The sequence below is a fragment of the Phycodurus eques genome, chromosome 6 (genome assembly GCF_024500275.1).
Source record: "Phycodurus eques isolate BA_2022a chromosome 6, UOR_Pequ_1.1, whole genome shotgun sequence".
Classification (NCBI taxonomy): Eukaryota; Metazoa; Chordata; class Actinopteri; order Syngnathiformes; family Syngnathidae; genus Phycodurus; species Phycodurus eques.
The window spans coordinates 28,214,350-28,231,856 of record NC_084530.1 but is presented as its reverse complement, the minus strand read 5'-3'; the positions used below and the strand labels follow the sequence as shown (position 1 = coordinate 28,231,856).

The following is a 17,507-nucleotide window of genomic DNA, read 5'->3' as shown; positions in this document are numbered from 1 at the left end:
CACACATTTTCCAGTTGTCGTTAATTCGCGACCCACTTAAATAGACATTAGGAACAATAAAGAGAATGTATTGTTCAAAAATAGCCTTTAAAAACATTTTAACTACACATTCTTACATGTTTTAAGTGATTTTGAGAGCACCTTATAAAGAAACTGACGGTGAACATCAGACAACTGCACGCACAAAAAGGAATATCTGGAGATTTCTCAGACATGAAAGCTGTGGTGTGGTCTGTGTGGCAGCTTCATCGCGGACAACCAGATGAACCAGGCCATCATGCTCTTTGTGGATGACTGCGGCGCGCACATCGTCCGCCGTAACCTCTGCCGCAACTTCCTCCTGCACCTAGTGAGCATGCACGACTTCAACCTGGTGGGCACAGCCACCATCGACCGGGCGATGACGCGCCTGAAGCAGATCCAGGAGGAGCTCCCGGAGGACGCCGAAGAGAGGCAGGAGTGTGTGCTCCTCGCGGCGGCGGGGAGCTGCAACGGCAGTGCGCCATCCTCCAGTGCGGGGAAGCAGGGCAAGAGGACAAAAAGTGCTCTCACGGACTGATGCAGGCTTAATGCACGGCGGAACTATTAGTTGTCACGGGGGAGGGGTTTGTTTTCCAGTTTCCTCCCCTTTCAATAAACATTTCCAACCTTTTGGTGCTTAGAAGTGGTCAGCAGAGCGTCTGACTGCAAACAGACCAATATACAAGGTAAACAAGTTTTTACAACTTGAACGCAACCAAATACGTATGAACGATGTAGAAGTGAATCACCCGCATCACATGACATGACTTGGGTGGGTGTGAACAGATTGCAGGGGTGGGGAACCCCGCCTCATAAAATTATTTGATGCAATTTACCATCAAACCCCAAACAAATTTTTAACCCACAAATGCTCCTAATATATAAAATCATGTTTTTTCTTTTCATACATTTAGTATGGCCCATTGAGGACTGGACCCTGACAGGAAAAAGGTTCCCCACCCTTGTTCTAGTGCGTCTCTCCTAATAGATGAGGATTATCAGAAGTTGAAACTCAACTGAATTATACACATACATGATAACCTTTTGTTTTGAAGGAAAAAAAAAAGACTTAGCTGATTATTTTTTAGCACTTGCCGTTTTTGTATTTAGAGATTTTCCTTTTTCATAACCTCAGAGCTGCACCCAAAAGAGTAACTCAGCCTTTTTTCAGTCATCTGTGGAGAATCTGAAGATGGTGTGTTTTAGTATCACAGTTGAGACTGAGTGAAAGAAATGTCAATAAGAGACTATGTTTGGGATAAAAAAAGAAAACTTTGTTTGGGTTTTTTTTGCAGGATAGTAGAGTTCAAAGGATCACAATTACTTTTTAGTTTCAGTTCCGGGTTACCAAAGCGGTTATCAGTATTTTGAGTTCTGTTAGTGTTTTTGTTCTGTTTTATTTTGTTTTTGGCAGGGGGGAGCGGTGGATATAAACTGACAATTATGGTGCATTACCAATCCAAATTTGGTATAATTTTGTTTATAAGTATGATTTGGTTTATTATTTTCATCTGGTAAAGAAAGAAGGATAGAGGGAGACTTCATCACCTTTTATTTACAAAACACCCCATTGAGAATCATTTAAAGAAGTACACTCTTGATTTAGGGTTTTTATATTTAAATAAAAACATTCAACTTCATATGGGCTGTATTGTTTTAGTGAGCTTCCTGTGAAAAGTTCCACTGAACGCTCAGCCACATCTTCCAATCATTTTTAAATAATTCTTCTATTGCAAATATGTCGCACTTACTGTTGAGTTTTGAGGCGAAGTTCGTCTCCACAACTGTAGGCGGCGATAGTGAGTCAAATACCATTTCGCTTCTGCAAGAAAGGTTGATTAACAGATATGCATTGAAGAAAAATGCGACGTTTCACCGTAATTAATTTTTAATGTCACTTGTCTTCTACTCGAACACTTTCTATATATATTTATAAATTGGCTATCGCTAACTGCTGGGTCGAGTGTATAAAACGGCTAATGGCTAGCTTGGAGAAGTCAACTGAAGGAGAATGTTCGACGTAAAGGCGCCATGTTCAAAATGCTTCAAGTCTGCTTTTTGACATTTTGGCGTTTTTATCATGCCAAAAAAACTGGAACGGACCAAAAAGAGTCGAGACAATGTTTCTTGTGTTAATGAAGAGAAACCTCGAGCAGTCGAGGTAAGGGTGTTAGCTTGTCTGTTTCTGTTTACAATTTTTATCGAGCTACCTAGCTAATCTAGCTACCTATCTGAATGTATCTAATCTATAGCAGGGAAGCAGTAGAAGGAACAAATGTGGGCAGACAGAGTCCCCTCCTCAGAGTGATGCTGACTTGATGGGAATGGGTGAAAAGGTGCCAACACCTTCATCATCCCTGCAGCCGGGGAAAGGACGTGTGCCATCGTCGCCAACGCTGCACAGCATTTTGCGGGACATCCAAGCATCCAACACAGCATTCCCGGTCCAGAGTGTGTTCGGAACGCTGCAGAGGAAAGCCAGAGAGAGGCTACCAGATTCTGGAATAAAAGGTATAAATCATTTAGTTCGGGGTTGTCAATTTTGTTTTCATTGAATGGCAAAAAAACAAAATCAGAGCTCTGTAAGTACATTGGTTTTAAGGTTGACAGTCAGGGAACAAAATGCAAAAAAATAAAAATGTTTCGTTTGACAAGGATTTAGTGACAGATGAAATGTTAAAAAAAAATAAAAATGCTAGAAGTAAATACTCCACCAAAGATTCTCAAAGTCAATCCTTAATTTAATCTTTTTTTTTCTTTTTACGAAAATCCAGTAGTTTTTTTTAAGGCAAAGAATGATGCAGACAAGTGCAACCATAAAAGTTTGAGTTATTGCGCCATACAAACATTTTGTAAAGCAATTTTGTATTGCTTTTTTCATGTTGCACTGATATTCACTTTCAAATTAGTTAACAAGCACTGCCAAAAGCATATTGCTAGCCGTGATGTCCGCTAGCCAGAGGTTGGGCTGCACTGTATTTGTTTACAAAGTAAAAGTGTGGCTAAATTGCAAGACAGTTACACTTCCTGTCCCTTTCCTAATATGTTCCGTGCGGGATGTTGTACATATCGGTACCATACTGAGTGTTCCACCCTGAAAATTCTGAATCGAAATCCCATCACATTACGTTATTTCCACTGCATTTGATTATCATCATCAAACTAAATTTGAACAAAACTCAAGGAACAAATCTTATTGGTGGCAAACTTTTATTGGCCACCTCAGGTGAAGTGTAAGGTCGGATCTGGCCCTCAGGCCTGAGTTTGACCTGGATTTAGGTGTAGGAGATGACATTGACAATCTGATGTTATCTTACCATTTGCGTCTGTCTTTATTTACCTCTGAAAGGAGAGAAGCACCTGGATTTAAAGAGGAAACAAGAAAGCTCTGAAAAGGACTCCAAACACCTAAGGTCTAATATCATGACTACAGAGACTGCTAGTTCCAACCTCTCGACGCAGTTTTCAGTTGAAACGCGTCCCAGAGTGAGCAGGCTCAGCCGCACCCGGAGGCTGAAGCAGCAGGTTGCGAGTGAAAGCGGGGAAAGTCGCACAGATATGGAAAAAACACTCAAAACTATCCAAGAAGGTAAAAGGTAGACATTCTGATCAGTGTTTCCAATGATCGGGTTTGTGTGGTATCAATAATGTGTGCGCTAATGTAGTGTCCAGTTGTGCGGATGTGCTGTGGACAGACAAGTACAGTCCTCAGTGTGCAAGTGAACTTATTGGGAATAACCTCCAAGTGAGCAAGTTGCACCGGTAAGTGCACATAATTAACAGACACACTTAAAACTCTTCATGTTGGTAGAAGGTCTATTGCACAGTACTTTATTTTTCAGTTGGTTGAAAATGTGGAAACGGCGGTCCGACTGCGCTGAGAGTAGGAGAATGGAGCAAATAAAAAACGAAGAAACGAGCCGCAGAAACATTTCCACACAAGGTAAAAATGTAAAAGACGTTTCTATTTACAGCTGGTCGACCTCCGACAACACATTTTCCCAGAAGTGAAAATCCAAATAATCGGTTGCGGTTGTTGAACTGTTGCTGTCATAAACGCTTTCAGAAACGTACAGGCAACATTTTAATTGCCATTTGTACATTCCTAACTGTCATAAAAGTAAAAAAGACGTAAACTAGTCCACTACTTAAAATTTCGTCATGACGACTTTAAATCACATCTCTGCTTTTTTTTTAAGAAAAAAGAAAAGAAGAAAAGTACAACTATATGATAAAATATGAATATAAAAAGGCAGACATGTTATTTGAATGCAGACTCGTGGGATTGTGGAGACTTCCAGGGCGAGGCGGGCTCAGAGGACCACGGTGAGCCGCCGCCGTACAACACCATGCTGATCACGGGGCCTCCAGGAGTGGGCAAGACGGCGTCGGTGTACGCCTGCGCTCAGGATCTCAGCTTCCAGGTCACCATCTACAGAGGCGTCATCGTACAGCTTTTATAAGACTTTCAAATCCCTCTCTTATGTGAACCCACAGGTTTTTGAGGTGAACTCCTCCTCCCAGCGTAATGGCCGCCAGGTTCTGTGTCAGTTGAGAGAGGCCACCCAGTCCCACCTGGTGGAGACGGCCGGGAAGGACCCACCGCGACCGGCGTACTTCAGCAACTACGGCACCAGAGGATGCTCACCTAGAAGTGAACATTTAGCTGGTAGGACTACGTACCAGGAACATTAAAGTAGACTCTTTTGCTGCAATCCGTTCAGCCATCTTCTATAGAACTGGTCCTCATTCGGCTCGCGGGTTGGCAGAAGGCGGGGAACCCCCCGGACTGGCCACCACTCAGTCGCAGTTCACATACTGTCTAGATAGACAGACCCAAGCAGTTACATTATCAAAAGTCCTGTAATATTTGTTGCATTAATTTCGCCCTTTATTCCCCAAAAATTGGTAAGATCTAAATTATTTTGTATATATTTAAATTCATTCATCACAATGAATTATTGGTTCACTGATTTATTGTAAATAATACAATAAAAGCAATAAAAACAGTAACTTTTTAGGTGTTTTTTATTAAATAATTGGGAATGTATCATTACAATCATTATGAATAAAACAATCAAATAGGAGAACAAATTACTTTATTGTGAGAATAATTTTACATACACATTTCAACTCGTTTTTCCCCCCCTCGTTTATGAATGACTTGGCCCATCTGTCCATTTTAAAAATCATGTATGGCCCTTGAGCACAAAAGTTTGCCTACTCCTACTCTATAAGAACAACACAAGTGTAACCATTAAACCAGCATATAGCTCATGCAATTATTTATTTCTTTGCATTCAACGCTTCTTGCAGGGGTTTAATTTGCATTATTTTCTTTCTGAGGAAAATTGCCACCTCCCCAAAAGGTGTCCGTCAGCTCAAAAAATCAGACGTTTGGCCGCCGCAGACGCACAGGAAAGGAGAAGCCAGCCGCTGTCACTCTGACAAACTTCTTCAAGATGAAGGCCAAAGCAGAACACCTGTGCAGTCTGCCGCCAGCGAAGTCGCCGCACGACAAACTGAAAAAGGGGCCCGAGCTTCAAACTACGCCGCAGAGGAAAAAAGGAGCCACGTCGCTAATCCTGTTTGAGGAGGTGGCACAGTCACACCTGCAAATTGTATTTATTGTCTGTGAGGCTGCATGCTGAAGTGTTCTGTCTGCTTTGTCTCTAATAGGTTGATGTCATTTTTGAAGATGATGTTGGTTTCTTGGCCGCCATCAAGACGTTCATGACGACTACTAAGAGGCCAGTGGTTCTCACCACCAATGGTAACTAAATACACACAGGAGACCGAACGGCAATTATTTCCTTTCCATCTAATATGACGTCATACATTGTTCTCCATGGGTCCTGAAAGTAGCCTGCAAACACACATACAAACGAATATTTTTAGTGTTATGAGAAGTTTGTGTTTTCTATATACTAGTGGTGTGCATGCATGCTATCTTGTTCTTAGATCCTACATTCCGAGAGAGATTCAGTGGCAGCTTGGAAGAAGTTGCTTTCAAGAAGCCGTCGGCGGTGAGATCTAGTTGCTCCGTGCTTTTGAGCCCCGCTCAAGTCGATCAGCTTTTAAAGCAAGGTGCCTCGCAACAGGCGAATGTCTGCAGCTACCTGCAGCTGCTGTGTTTGGCCCAGGGTGTGAACATGGAAACGGACGACGTGCGAAGCCTCCTCACGCTCACCGGCGGCGACGTCAGACGTTGTCTCCTGCAGCTCCAGTTGTGGGTGAACAGTGTTCAAGGTTGCTGTGCGTCTCATTTAAATTAGTCACAACATCGTTTGGCTGCTGAAATCTGTCGTCTATACTTGTGGTTTGAAGGCACTAGTGTAGAAGCAGAAAACACCAGCCTTCCCCAACATAGTACAGGCTGCACTGCGAGCATGCTGGGTCTTCATCCTGTGAGTCAAAACCATCTGCTGAACCTTCTGAAGGTATATTGCGCACATTCTTTTTATCTTTGTAAAGGTGGTATTTTAATACACTTCTATTACTGTCTCTCATACGAATTACATTGTGCATGTGTACAAAGTACAATTTCAACTATCAAGTATTAGTTTGTGTGTGATTCTTCAGAATCCGACATGGACTGAAGCTGATATGAACAAGCTGGTGGAGAGCTGGAGAAGAGATGTTTCTCTACTGTACTCCAACATGGAGATGCTCACGCCCATCGGGTCCCACCAGGAAACGCTTTTGCTCCGGTCTAAGATGAAAGCTGCAGACATCGACCCAGTGAGGGATGGACTTGGGCTTAGCAACATGATGGTGATCGGATCCAGTTTGACACTCAAAGGACAAATAAGCCCCTATTGTCCGAAAACAAGGCTAAATCACAGGACTGAACAAAGTGCGGCCAATGTAAACTTGACATGTTTGAATGCTCTGGCTGACTTCTTTGACGTCATGTCGTACATCAATGCCACATTAGCAACAGCAGAAGTGTTTGATCCAGCTGCTCGCACAAGGGACTTTGTCTGGACTGGAGCTGACATTAAAGATGGTGTGTTAGATGAAATGAGCGAGGAGGAAGAACGGAGTCACAGCCAGGAGAGGCTGTTGGAAATTCAGGCAGCTGTGGAGAGTTTGGGGTGCCGCAGTTATTGGAGTCGCGTGTCGTACGTTTGGACGGAGACGCAGACATGCGTACCGGAACTTGGACGAACAGGGTCTTCCAATGGGATACACTTCGCTTGTCAACCGCCAGGTGACCCAATGTGAGTGTTCTTTAGTTCAACGTCACACATATTCATGCCTTTTGTAATGTTAGCACCAGAACTAGCTCAAACCCGTCAGAGGCCGCACTATTCTATTTTTATATTATTCGAACGAGTCATTGACAGTTTTTACTGTTACTCAGTTCTTCACTGCCTTTGTCATTGTATGATTTCATTTGGTTCCACTGGTATACCTTCAAGTGGCCAGTGAGCGTATAACGGCGTGTGCCTGTATTCACAGCATGTGCCAGAGGCGGTACAAGATGACCCAGGCCGTGCTGAGTAGTCAGCCCTTTGGCCTGCTGGGAAACAGGCAGGCTGTATGCGTTGACTACATGCCCGCCCTCCGTTCCATCAGCCGCTCTATGAGGCAGCCAAACAAGGAGCCGGCCAGGTGAACAAACGATTATCAGCTTGATAGTTTCTGATTTGATTGTTTAATTTACATGGCTCTTTGGCTTGATCAATACTCATTTCAATAAGTCAGCTACAACTACGACAGGAACTTCCTGTTTACCCTGGTGAGTATAAATAATCTGGTGTCTGCAAAAATGGTAAAACAGAGGATTTATTGCAGTAAATACTACAGCAGAATACTGTAATTATTTATACATACATTGTATTGTAATATACAGTATATTTGTGTGAAAATTAATAGACCCCTCATACAAATTCCTCATACTTAACTCTTTTTAGTTAAGTAATCGTACCTACCCACTATATGAAGAATTGTTTTTTGTTTTGTGCTTTTGCTAATAATTTTCTAAATGAATGTCAATTTCTCCCCCTCACGTAGGTGTGTACACTACCTCCGAAGCTTACACCTGGGCCTCTCCAAGTCAACGCTCCAACTCTTGGCCCAAGATTTCTCCAGCAACCAGTCAGGCAGCCGAAACAAAACTACCTCATGATTTATTTTCCACTCAGCCTATTTAATCTAAACTTTACTGTAAAGATTATTTTCAAAACAGTCAATGAAATCATGAGCAACCATGGAACCTAAATAAAGATGTTCAAGCACTGATGTCAGTTTCCATTCTTGCACAATGGACAAAGAAGACAATAATAAAAGGTTCCTGACATGAGGTCAAAATAAAGTAGACACTTTTCACACAGTGTTTCAAGTCACCTCGTTTTGGGGGGTCGGTTCTGTGTCATGCAGTGTACCAAGTATCGCTTTCATTGTGACTACCAGTGGTAGAGAAGGCATGGGACCAAACGAGGGCTACTCTGTGTTGCCAACTTAGCGACTCTGCGCAGTACCCAAATTAGGCAATTTATCCAACCCCCTCTAGTGAAGCAATGAGAGACAGGAGACTGAAGACCCCTTAAGTCCAGGCTACAATTGAAGTGTGCGTGTTTAATTTGATTTAACCATATACATCCTCCTTTGGCTTCCCTCACCCACAGAACTCAGGCACCAATACACCAACAAATCAGAAATTTCAGATATAGGCAGATAAACTGAATGAGTACTTCAATGTGCACTTTCACACTTGATGGGTAGGCAGCCACTACACAGATCCAACTGTTATACAGTAGAAGGAATTAATAAGTCACTTTTCATGTCACCTTTAAATCAAAGGTGGGCAACCTATAACCCAATATACTATATGCAGCCCGCAACAGCACTTTATCCGAAAAATAAATAAAATCTTAGACAAACTTTGTTCTGAAAAGCCCAAAAACAATTAACCACCAAAAGCACATAGTATATAATTAACATTTTCTGCATTGTGTTTTGCGCATATGTTCTGAGGATAAAAACAGAAAAAATGTCGCCTGGTGTGGCTATACATGGTAACGTTTTCCACATCCCGTTTTAAATGGTGTGTATCTTTTAGGTTGAGGAGGGGGGAAAAAAAAAAAAAAAAGTTCTGAAGTCCTCAGGTTGCCTGCCGTATGTTTTTGTGTCTTGCCAGATCAGCGACGGCTAAGCAGAGGATTCTGTGAGGAGTTCGTAAAAAGCCACGGCCTGCAGCAGAGCGTCGCAGAGCTCCTCTCCCCCGCCTCTTTTGATGCTCATCTGAAACCAGTTCCTGTACTTGACCAGCAGCTCGGGCGGAAAGTTTATCCGCGGCATCTTCTGAGTCACCGACTCGGTCATTAGCCGCCGCACCATCTGCGCCCCGCTGGTCCGCGACTCGCCTACCATGAGTCCGAAATGGCGTCCCACGGCGGTGCGCATCATGTTCAGAACTCTGTGAGGAGAAGGTGTGAGTTTAGGTATCAGCATTGCCAGAAAGCCAACCTCGAAGCCAAAGTGCCAAACCTGGGAGGAATGTTTGTGTCCTGTGGGAAATTTCTGGGCTCCAGTAGTGCGAACAACATGGCCTCCACCGTCCTCATGTGCGCCATGACCGGGAACAGAGCCGTGTTCTGCACCGAGATGGACGGCTTCTCGATGATGTAGAAGTCCGCCGAAGGGAGGAGGGACACCACTGCTGACACCTGATGATCACAAAAAACACAATTTTCACACCACAAGCTAGTTCACCAATTAAATTATTTGGTTGTTGTTTGAACCAGACTCACATCGTTTAAGTAGGCGGATGCCATGTAGGTGCCCTTCAGGAAGTTTGGACAGTCCAAGTGCTGCCAGTCCATGACGGTCATTCCTCGGCCCATGTGTGCCCACGCTATCCGGTTAGTGGCGCACACTAGTGAAACGATGGAATTGGCGTCCTAGATTACGCAATAAGATCATGAGAACCCCTAACAATTGAGCAACAGTATCTCGCCAATTCTCTGAGGGAAGTGGCCACTGAGCTCAGTTTCATTAGCAGGTTGCAACAGAGATAGAGACTGGAAGAGTCACAGAAAGGCATAGAAGTGGACACCCAGTTGGGAATTTTACTATTCAGCTTTTGTTAGAGAACAGTAAGTTTTGCAAAAAGTTTAAAAAGATTGAAATGTGTGATGTGTTTACCTCCAGCCAGGACCTGTCCACCTCAGGCCTGATGAACTTGGCCAACTGGATGCGCACCTTCTTCTCCTTCTTCATCGGGTTGAGGATGGACGCGAACACCACGACGGCGCTCTTGTGCTTGAGCAGCGGCACGTTTACCACGCTCTCCAGTGTCTTAAAGGGTCCGTGTTTGCTCCGGTAGTCCACGATGTTGACAGATTTCCGCCCTCGGAGGAGCTTGACGCCCGCTAGCTCGGCAACCGAGGCGTTGTTGAGCAGCCTCAGGATGGCGTCGCGCTGATCTGAGGTGTAGCACGCATCTAGAGGAGCGTCGCGTTCCTCGTTGTTGTCGTCCTCTTCGCATGGCGTAGAGATGCTGGCGTTCAGGCTCTCGATTCCAGCGACTGGGATTCTGCTCCTCCAGCAGCATGTGCACTGGAGGTAGCGTAACTCCATCTCGGGAAGGGAGCCCGGCCGAGGACGGCGGAACAAGCCTGGGTGACCAGCATGCTGACCTGCACACGTAACATGAGCTATTTATCAGTGGTGGCAAGAAAAGAGGTAGAAATACTATTTTATAGGTATCTGAACTTGAGTTTATTTTTCTGACTTTTTATTTTTACTCCCAAAATAGAAAAATCGATTTCTGTATTTTCTACTCCTTACATTGCCAAAATAGGCTTGATACTTTTTTCAACCATCGCGGATGACGACGTGACATAAACAGAGAATCGCCCTTGGGATTCTAATTGATAGATTGAGGATTTGTAAAGGGGAGGGGGGGAAAAAAGAGGGCCAGGAGCAACATGGAGGAACGTAAACTAGGGAGCATTAATGACGATGGCGTTACAGATGAGGAGATGCAAGATATTCCCCATCCGTAGCCTTATTTAGGAGAATTGTTTGATGTTGTCCTCTCCAATAATAACATCTTCTGGACTTCAAAAATCCTCCGTCTAATCTGGAAAAACAGGAAAGGTGTATTTTTTTTCGTCAGCTGTCATCATTAGCTATTTTAGCATTGTTATTTATTTATTTTAGTCAGTTCACAACGGACCACGGTTGTTGTTGTTTTTTTACAGCATGAACGCCTGAGCGAACACAACCATACTTTATGTTCTAAATGCAGACATTGAGTTCTTTTGCCACCACTATTTATATCCACAAAATCCGCGTTTTAATTTACATTGGATTATTTTAGAAGTGCACAATGAGCGAACGTAAAGGTTGGGAACGTTTTGCACGCAGGGTAAATTACGTGTGTGAACTAAACAGCAAATTATCCACGTAGTGCAGTCACACAACGAGTAAAAGAAATATAACGCTACTTACGACTATGTGCAACAGACGATAAAACTCGCCTGGCAACCCACATGTTCGCCAGTAAAATGTTCTTATAGTGTTAGTTACAATTTAATTGAGACATCGCACAAGTTGTCCTTTAGTTGTTGTCCGATGCTTTAAAAGGTCCGTCTTAAACAACGACATCACATTACGTTCCGGAGTTTTCCCCCTCTCAATACTGCCCTCTTACGTTTTTTTTCCCCGTCGGAACTTTGAAGATTTTTGTAACTTTGGTTCGAATGCAAAATTCACACATATAAGTGCAACATTATGTAAGTAACCGACCGTTTACAGTGAAACCTCAGAAACGTGATCACGCCTCTGTACACCGCGGGCGCCCCTCTCACTTCCTTTCCCTGTTATTTCCGGACCTCGACGTTTTGTGTGCAGAACAATAAACGTTGTGATGCTGCGCTGCAAAGAGGAACCGCTCGGCCACCGCGACGAGAAAAGATGTTGCTGCATCTGCTCAATTTGTGTTGTGCCTGTGCACATAGTATGTGACTCCGTGGGACGGAGGCAGCAGAGCCTTCACCTATGGCCGTCCTGGAGAGAAACAACAAAATCCTGCTGGATTTGACACGGCAGCCTTGGAACAGCACGTGTGCCGACTGTGGGGCTCCTGGTGAGTTTTCATTTGTATAAATCAGTGGTGTGGAAGCTTTTTCTTATCAGGGGCCATTTCACTCTTTACAAAGCCCCCCCCCCAATGGCCTAACTAAAGTTATGAAAAAGTATTCGCCATCAATTTAAAAAAAAATAAAAAATACCACTTGGGCTACTAAAACTAGAAATCTGGCTTGATTTATATTTAATACAGAGTATTTATCCATTGTCCATAGGGCTTGTCCTCAATTCAATTTACTTTTAATGAAGAAATTCCATAATGGGAATATTTTCAAATACATCTGTAAATTAACATGCACATAAATTAGTAGTGTAGGTATTATAGTGTGCAAAATTCTAGCTTTGTGTTTGTGATGATTTATTGACATCGTAAAACAGTAAATTAGAGGACAATTCCATTTAGGGGTTCAGACTTCAAATTGTTGTAGAATGTGTTACTTATCGTTAGTTTTTACAATTTGATACTTTCATTTTGTTTTTGTGTTTTTTGTGTGTGTGTATTTGGAAAAGGTAATGTCATTGGATGCTATGTGATTTGTGACAAAAATGTGAAATTCACCCAATTTGGAAGTAGGAAATTTCCGCTCGACAGTGACGATATGTATGTGACAAGTAAAAGTATTTTGAAGCAGGTCACACTAAATAACTAAATACTTCTGTTTTCTGGTTGTATTCCGAGAAAGGAACTACAGTCAAATATATTCTGAGTAAGTATATTTGGTCATTATTGCGTTGCTAAAACTAATCATCTAATGGTGGCCTAAGGCTTTTTTCATACAATACTCTACTGTAAGAGCTTCAAAAACAGGCACGCTATATTTACAGTATTTATAGCCACACTTTGGTCACGTTTTATACGATCACAGGAGGAAACGTTAGCTGTGACCTCAGTGTTCCTCTTGGCTCTTATTGTCACCACTGTCAGGGTTTGTAATATTCAGTATGTCTGCGTGAGAATAGGTAGTCGTCGTCGTCGCATGGTTTTATGGTTCACGGTTCTGATTTGCGAGCTCACCTTTGTCTGTTTTTAGTTCCCTTACCAACATTGTTTGCGCTTTTGCAGAGCCTGATTGGGCCTCTTACACACTAGGTGTGTTTTTGTGCGTCAACTGCTCTGGGATGCATCGGAACTTGCCCTCCATCAGCAAAGTCAAGTCCATACATCTAGACCACTGGCAGGACTCCCTTGTAGAGGTCTACGTTTCTTTCTTTCTTTTTTTCTCAGCATGCACTTAGGCAGTCTCATATAATAAACATAATGAATTGATTTATTTTATTTTATTTCTTTAAATAATGGCCTCTGCGGCAATCAATATGATAATAATAATAATAATAATAATAGTCCCCTCTTTTTTCCCCTCAGGGAAAGATAACTATGGCGGAGGTGTTTTAAATGTTATTTGTAGAAATACAATTTAGTCTGTGGAATAAAATATATAATATTATGTACATCATTGTGATGCATATTTGATATTTTATTTTACATGGTACCAACTGGTAAATTGTCTTAATAAACCGGCATTATATTATTAGAATGCAATGTATTATAACATACAACATTATAATATATTATGTACAGTACAAGCCATTATCTTGTTAGTCATTATTATTTTGTCATTTGATTATTTATTGTGTTTTATGTTCGATATTTATTATATACGGCACTTTGTTACAGCTGTGGTTGTTGTCTTTTGTAGTGCTCTATAAATAAAATAGAGTTGAAGCAAATGTCATTGGTTAGGTGTCATTATTTATTGGCGGATGAGTGTACAAATATATAGTACTATTTTATAGTATGTCTGTACCAATAAAAGCCTCCTCTGTAATAAAAGCATAACCTAATGCAATTTATTCCATGATATTGGTGAATTATCTCCTTACATTCAATATTATATAATAATATTCTAATAAATGTTTAATGACAGTTATTACTTTGTAAACTATTAAACACAATACATATGTTGTCGTTGGGTGATAAATGATACATGCATATATATTTATGAAATGCATCTGTACAATTAAAGATCCTGCCTCTAATAAAAGCCTTACCTCTAATGAATTCTCTGCAGTTGACTAAATAAACAACTTCGCACACTATTTAAAGAAATATGGTAATATGAATTCCTTTCCATTTCCCTCAAGTTCCTCATCCTTATCACCTTTTCCATCTCTCCATTTCATATATTTCGAAAAGCAGCAATTTGCCCCAACATTTCCAAAAGGTGTGCATTGAATAATAATTTTAAAAAAAATATATTTCTGTATTTAATTTTTTGTGTGTGTCTTCAGGCCATGCGTCAGAGAGGCAACTCTGTAGCTAAAGCCACCTACGAGAAGTGTGTTCCTGCGTTCATCTACCGGCCGCAGCCGAGAGACTGTCTGTACGTGATGAACTTGTCATCATTAGCTCAGCGGAAATGAAAAGTGAAGGTTCACCAATGTCCGATTACAAACGCTGAAACAGGAGAGGTGCAGCTCTTAACGCAGCGTGATGACAAGTCACCATTAACAGGTTTTATTTCCAACTGCCAGGGTTCTTAAGGATCAATGGATCCGTGCTAAGTACGAGAGGAGAGAGTTCACGGGAGAAAAAGCCTACTTTCAACAATCTTATGGTGCAGGTAATTGTGTTACCGATAGTTCTCTTGTTTTTTTTCATGCTTTTCCATTTATTCATTGCACGTGTGTGTGATGTGTTAGACACCATTGAGGCGACACTGTGGAAGAAGGGCAAAGACAACAAGCAGTTTTTGAAAAGGATTTTCTTGCTGTCCCACAAAGACTTCACTCTCAGATACTTCACCAAAGAGGATGTGAGTACTGAAAGTGTTCTTGACAGATTTTAGTAGGATTTTCGAATGCAAATACTGCAATGTAATTTCTTCATATGGGAGGCATCGCTTTGTACAAAGGAATTTTTGTAATAATATTAACATACTGTATTTTTTCAAACAGGTATCTATTTTTGCAATAGTTTGGTTAATGACGATTTATTATTTAAAAAAAAAAAATATTTTTTGGGACACAACTTTAGCTCGATTTTCGTACGTTTGAAAAGGGTCCGTGCCAAACTCAGCCGCGTCTCCGTGCGACTGGGCCGCTCATTCGAATCGGGCGCCCACACAAAGCATCTCGTTAGGGATTAATCAATGTTTTATGCGCACATACGTGTACGACTTCTCTTCCGATAAGCTCTGTTGTCGTTCAAACCAAGTCTAGAGTCCCTAAAGCTGTGATCGGCATGAAGGAGCTGAATGCGGTTTTCCAGCCCGAGAAGCTCGGACACGCTCACGGCCTGCAAATCTCCTACTTGCAGGATGTGCGGACAAGGAACATCTTCGTTTACCACGAGAATGGACAAGTGAGAGACAATTGCTCAAGCAATTTGTATTTTTCTTTTTTTTTTTCTTTACGTCACTGAAATTCACCCATTGAGTCACATCGAGTGCTGAGGTTTTTCATCAATATTTACAGTTTGAAATATTAGCCCCCTTTTAATTCATTGTCTCACATCCACACTTCTGCAGGTCATTGTTTCCTTTTTCAGTGCTATTCGAGCAACACGCTTGGCTTACCTCCAGAAGAAGCATCCCACTCTTCGACAACGAGAGGTGAGATAAATATAGCGATGCATTTATGCTATAATGATCAACAGCTGCGACATGCTTATTGTGCGTTTATCTGCAAAGTTAATACCTCAGATTACGAGATCCTGCCTCAAGGAGGGACACATGGAGAAAACTGGCCCAACGGTTCGTCGCCGACCGGAAATGATGTGTCAAAAATGTTCATCATGTTATTTGTTGTCTTTTAACGTGTTATTATATTTTCTGTTTGTGTGTTTTGCAGCAGCGGGAGCCATTCAGGAAGAGGTGGTTCACTCTGTGCTTAATGAACAGAAAGCTTCTATACTATAAATCCCCACTGGTAATGAATACAGAATTCTATAGAGGAGTGTTTTTTATTTTTTCATTTTTTTAAACTACTGAACCCACTTGAACTATTTCGCTAACCAAAACAGCAGCACCAAAGCACGTAAAAGCCTTATCCCATCATAAAAAAAAAACTCGACATAAATCACTATATACTGATAAAAAAAAAATGTATCTTCCAAAAATGAAAATAAAGGATTCCCCTTGGATATATTTCCATCTGCAGTTGAGTAAGTTTAAGTTTTAACGCTGTGCTGTCTTCTCCCTTGTTAGGACGCCACCGAGCTTGGCGCCGTCTTTATCGGCACGGAGAGCCACGGCTACTCTGTGTCGGAGGGCGGCAGGCGCAGCGGCAGAGGAGGCCGCTGGCACCGTGCCGTCACTCTGCAGACTCCCCAGAGGCAGTTCGTGTTCACGTGCGAGCAGGAACAGGAACAGCAGGAGTGGCTGGAGGCCTTCGGGAAAGTCATCGGTCAGCCGATGACGGCGGAGGACTACGCAAGTAAGACCCAAAGACGAGAGAAAGTGGTTCCGTAACTCAAGCTTTTCAATAAGGAAAATAGCCCTCTATAATGTACTTTGATAAGAACATACAGTAGTATAACAATTAATTAGAATCTAAAGAATGAAACAGTTTATGCCATGATGATTTAATGCTGCAATCCAATTCATTGTGCTACTCCTTCACAGTAAAAAAAAAAAAAAAAAGTAGTATGGTAAGAAACAGAAAAGAAAACCAATACGAGAAATAAAACATGCTAAGGACTAAAACAAAGAGCAAAAAATAAACAGACGAAAGAGGGAAATTCCAATAGTACGTACAGCCCTATGTTAAAATACAGTCCATGTTCACAGGCTTGTTTTTGTTTCAGCCAAAGCACCAGTTAATATTTCTACTGCTGTTTCTCTTTGTAGATGAAGCCAACTTGAGAAGGCGCAAATAACCTGAAGAAGTTCTTACACCAACTCGCACCATCATTTTATATGGACTCAAGTATTGGGACACCTGGCCTATAGAAGCCTTGCTACAAAGTTGGATGCAAAATGTCTTGGTAAGAATTGTCATTTGAGGGTTGGGTGGAACCGACCAATGGTTTGCATGGACTCTTCCCTCTATGTAAATAGTTGTACATGTGTGATTTTTGTATTATTATGATTATTATTGTTGTTGTTGTTGTTGTTGTGTTAGGCTTGTGCTGTAGCATCAGTGAAAGGTTTGTTGAGAAGAGTGACATGCCTGTCATTTCATTTCTGGCGGCTCGAATAAAAGCAATTTATTTCAAACAAAATTATTAATTAATTCATTTTAGAACTGCAAGGCAGATGTGCTAACTACCAGTCCACCATTCTGTTTCTTTTTTTTCTTTTTTTTTGGTGACATACAGTATTTGTTTCTTTTCAAAATGATATGGGAGGTGCTGAATGAATAATAAAAAAATCCTTTGCCTGCTT

General features: G+C 41.7%; 4 protein-coding genes across 9 annotated transcripts in view; 3 read left to right on the top strand and 1 right to left on the bottom strand.

The window, feature by feature from the left end:
* The window catches only part of suz12b (SUZ12 polycomb repressive complex 2 subunit b), a 12,698-nt gene extending 11,037 nt beyond the window's left edge, over nt 1-1,661 (top strand). For both annotated transcript variants that reach the window (XM_061678783.1, XM_061678782.1), the window contains exon 17: nt 244-1,661. In XM_061678783.1, the coding sequence (XP_061534767.1) occupies nt 244-559 (316 nt within the window). In that variant the 3' untranslated portion in view covers nt 560-1,661. The remainder of the gene's footprint in view (nt 1-243) is intronic.
* Nucleotides 619-8,268, top strand: atad5b (ATPase family AAA domain containing 5b). Of its 3 annotated transcripts, XM_061678780.1 has the most exons (15): nt 1,812-2,182; nt 2,274-2,532; nt 3,371-3,610; nt 3,687-3,783; nt 3,864-3,964; nt 4,297-4,445; nt 4,519-4,690; nt 5,368-5,618; nt 5,701-5,794; nt 5,983-6,047; nt 6,123-6,270; nt 6,349-6,461; nt 6,604-7,244; nt 7,486-7,638; nt 8,041-8,268. In XM_061678780.1, exons 1-15 carry the CDS (start codon nt 2,102-2,104, stop codon nt 8,153-8,155), a joined length of 2,679 nt encoding a protein of 892 aa, XP_061534764.1. In that variant the 5' UTR covers nt 1,812-2,101; the 3' UTR covers nt 8,156-8,268. The 3 variants fall into 3 exon arrangements, with proteins under 3 accessions (XP_061534765.1, XP_061534764.1, XP_061534763.1); XM_061678781.1 differs by lacking the exon at nt 1,812-2,182 and adding an exon at nt 619-707 and having other exon boundaries at nt 5,983-6,270; XM_061678779.1 differs by having other exon boundaries at nt 5,983-6,270.
* Nucleotides 7,812-11,863, bottom strand: tefm (transcription elongation factor, mitochondrial). Of its 2 annotated transcripts, none has more exons than XM_061678787.1 (5): nt 11,782-11,863; nt 10,174-10,667; nt 9,780-9,929; nt 9,517-9,695; nt 7,812-9,445 (listed from the first exon to the last, which is right to left on the bottom strand). In XM_061678787.1, the coding sequence occupies exons 2-5, from the start codon at nt 10,606-10,608 to the stop codon at nt 9,178-9,180; spliced, it is 1,032 nt and encodes a 343-aa protein (XP_061534771.1). In that variant the 5' UTR covers nt 10,609-10,667; nt 11,782-11,863; the 3' UTR covers nt 7,812-9,177. The 2 variants fall into 2 exon arrangements, with proteins under 2 accessions (XP_061534771.1, XP_061534770.1); XM_061678786.1 differs by lacking the exon at nt 11,782-11,863 and adding an exon at nt 11,485-11,613.
* On the top strand, nt 11,718-17,507 carry LOC133403670 (arf-GAP with dual PH domain-containing protein 2-like). 2 transcript variants are annotated; one of them, XM_061678784.1, is made up of 12 exons: nt 11,718-11,768; nt 11,887-12,121; nt 13,187-13,317; nt 14,413-14,504; nt 14,656-14,744; nt 14,824-14,936; nt 15,338-15,484; nt 15,651-15,734; nt 15,813-15,875; nt 15,973-16,050; nt 16,329-16,557; nt 16,971-17,507. In XM_061678784.1, the coding sequence occupies exons 2-12, from the start codon at nt 12,034-12,036 to the stop codon at nt 16,997-16,999; spliced, it is 1,143 nt and encodes a 380-aa protein (XP_061534768.1). In that variant the 5' UTR covers nt 11,718-11,768; nt 11,887-12,033; the 3' UTR covers nt 17,000-17,507. The 2 variants fall into 2 exon arrangements, with proteins under 2 accessions (XP_061534768.1, XP_061534769.1); XM_061678785.1 differs by lacking the exons at nt 11,718-11,768; nt 13,187-13,317 and having other exon boundaries at nt 12,038-12,121.

Coding starts and splice junctions, on each gene's coding strand:
- atad5b (XM_061678779.1), top strand. CDS start 2,102: ATGCCAAAAAAACTGGAACGGACCAAAAAGAGTCGAGACAATGTTTCT. Junction 4,446..4,518: donor CTCAGGATCTCAGCTTCCAG/GTCACCATCTAC, acceptor GTGAACCCACAG/GTTTTTGAGGTGAACTCCTC. Junction 7,245..7,485: donor CAACCGCCAGGTGACCCAAT/GTGAGTGTTCTT, acceptor CTGTATTCACAG/CATGTGCCAGAGGCGGTACA.
- tefm (XM_061678786.1), bottom strand. CDS start 11,527: ATGTGGGTTGCCAGGCGAGTTTTATCGTCTGTTGCACATAGTC. Junction 10,668..11,484: donor ATCGTCTGTTGCACATAGTC/GTAAGTAGCGTT, acceptor TTACGTGTGCAG/GTCAGCATGCTGGTCACCCA. Junction 9,446..9,516: donor GACACAAACATTCCTCCCAG/GTTTGGCACTTT, acceptor TTCTCCTCACAG/AGTTCTGAACATGATGCGCA.
- LOC133403670 (XM_061678784.1), top strand. CDS start 12,034: ATGGCCGTCCTGGAGAGAAACAACAAAATCCTGCTGGATTTGACACGG. Junction 14,745..14,823: donor TCAACAATCTTATGGTGCAG/GTAATTGTGTTA, acceptor GTGATGTGTTAG/ACACCATTGAGGCGACACTG. Junction 16,051..16,328: donor TATACTATAAATCCCCACTG/GTAATGAATACA, acceptor CTCCCTTGTTAG/GACGCCACCGAGCTTGGCGC.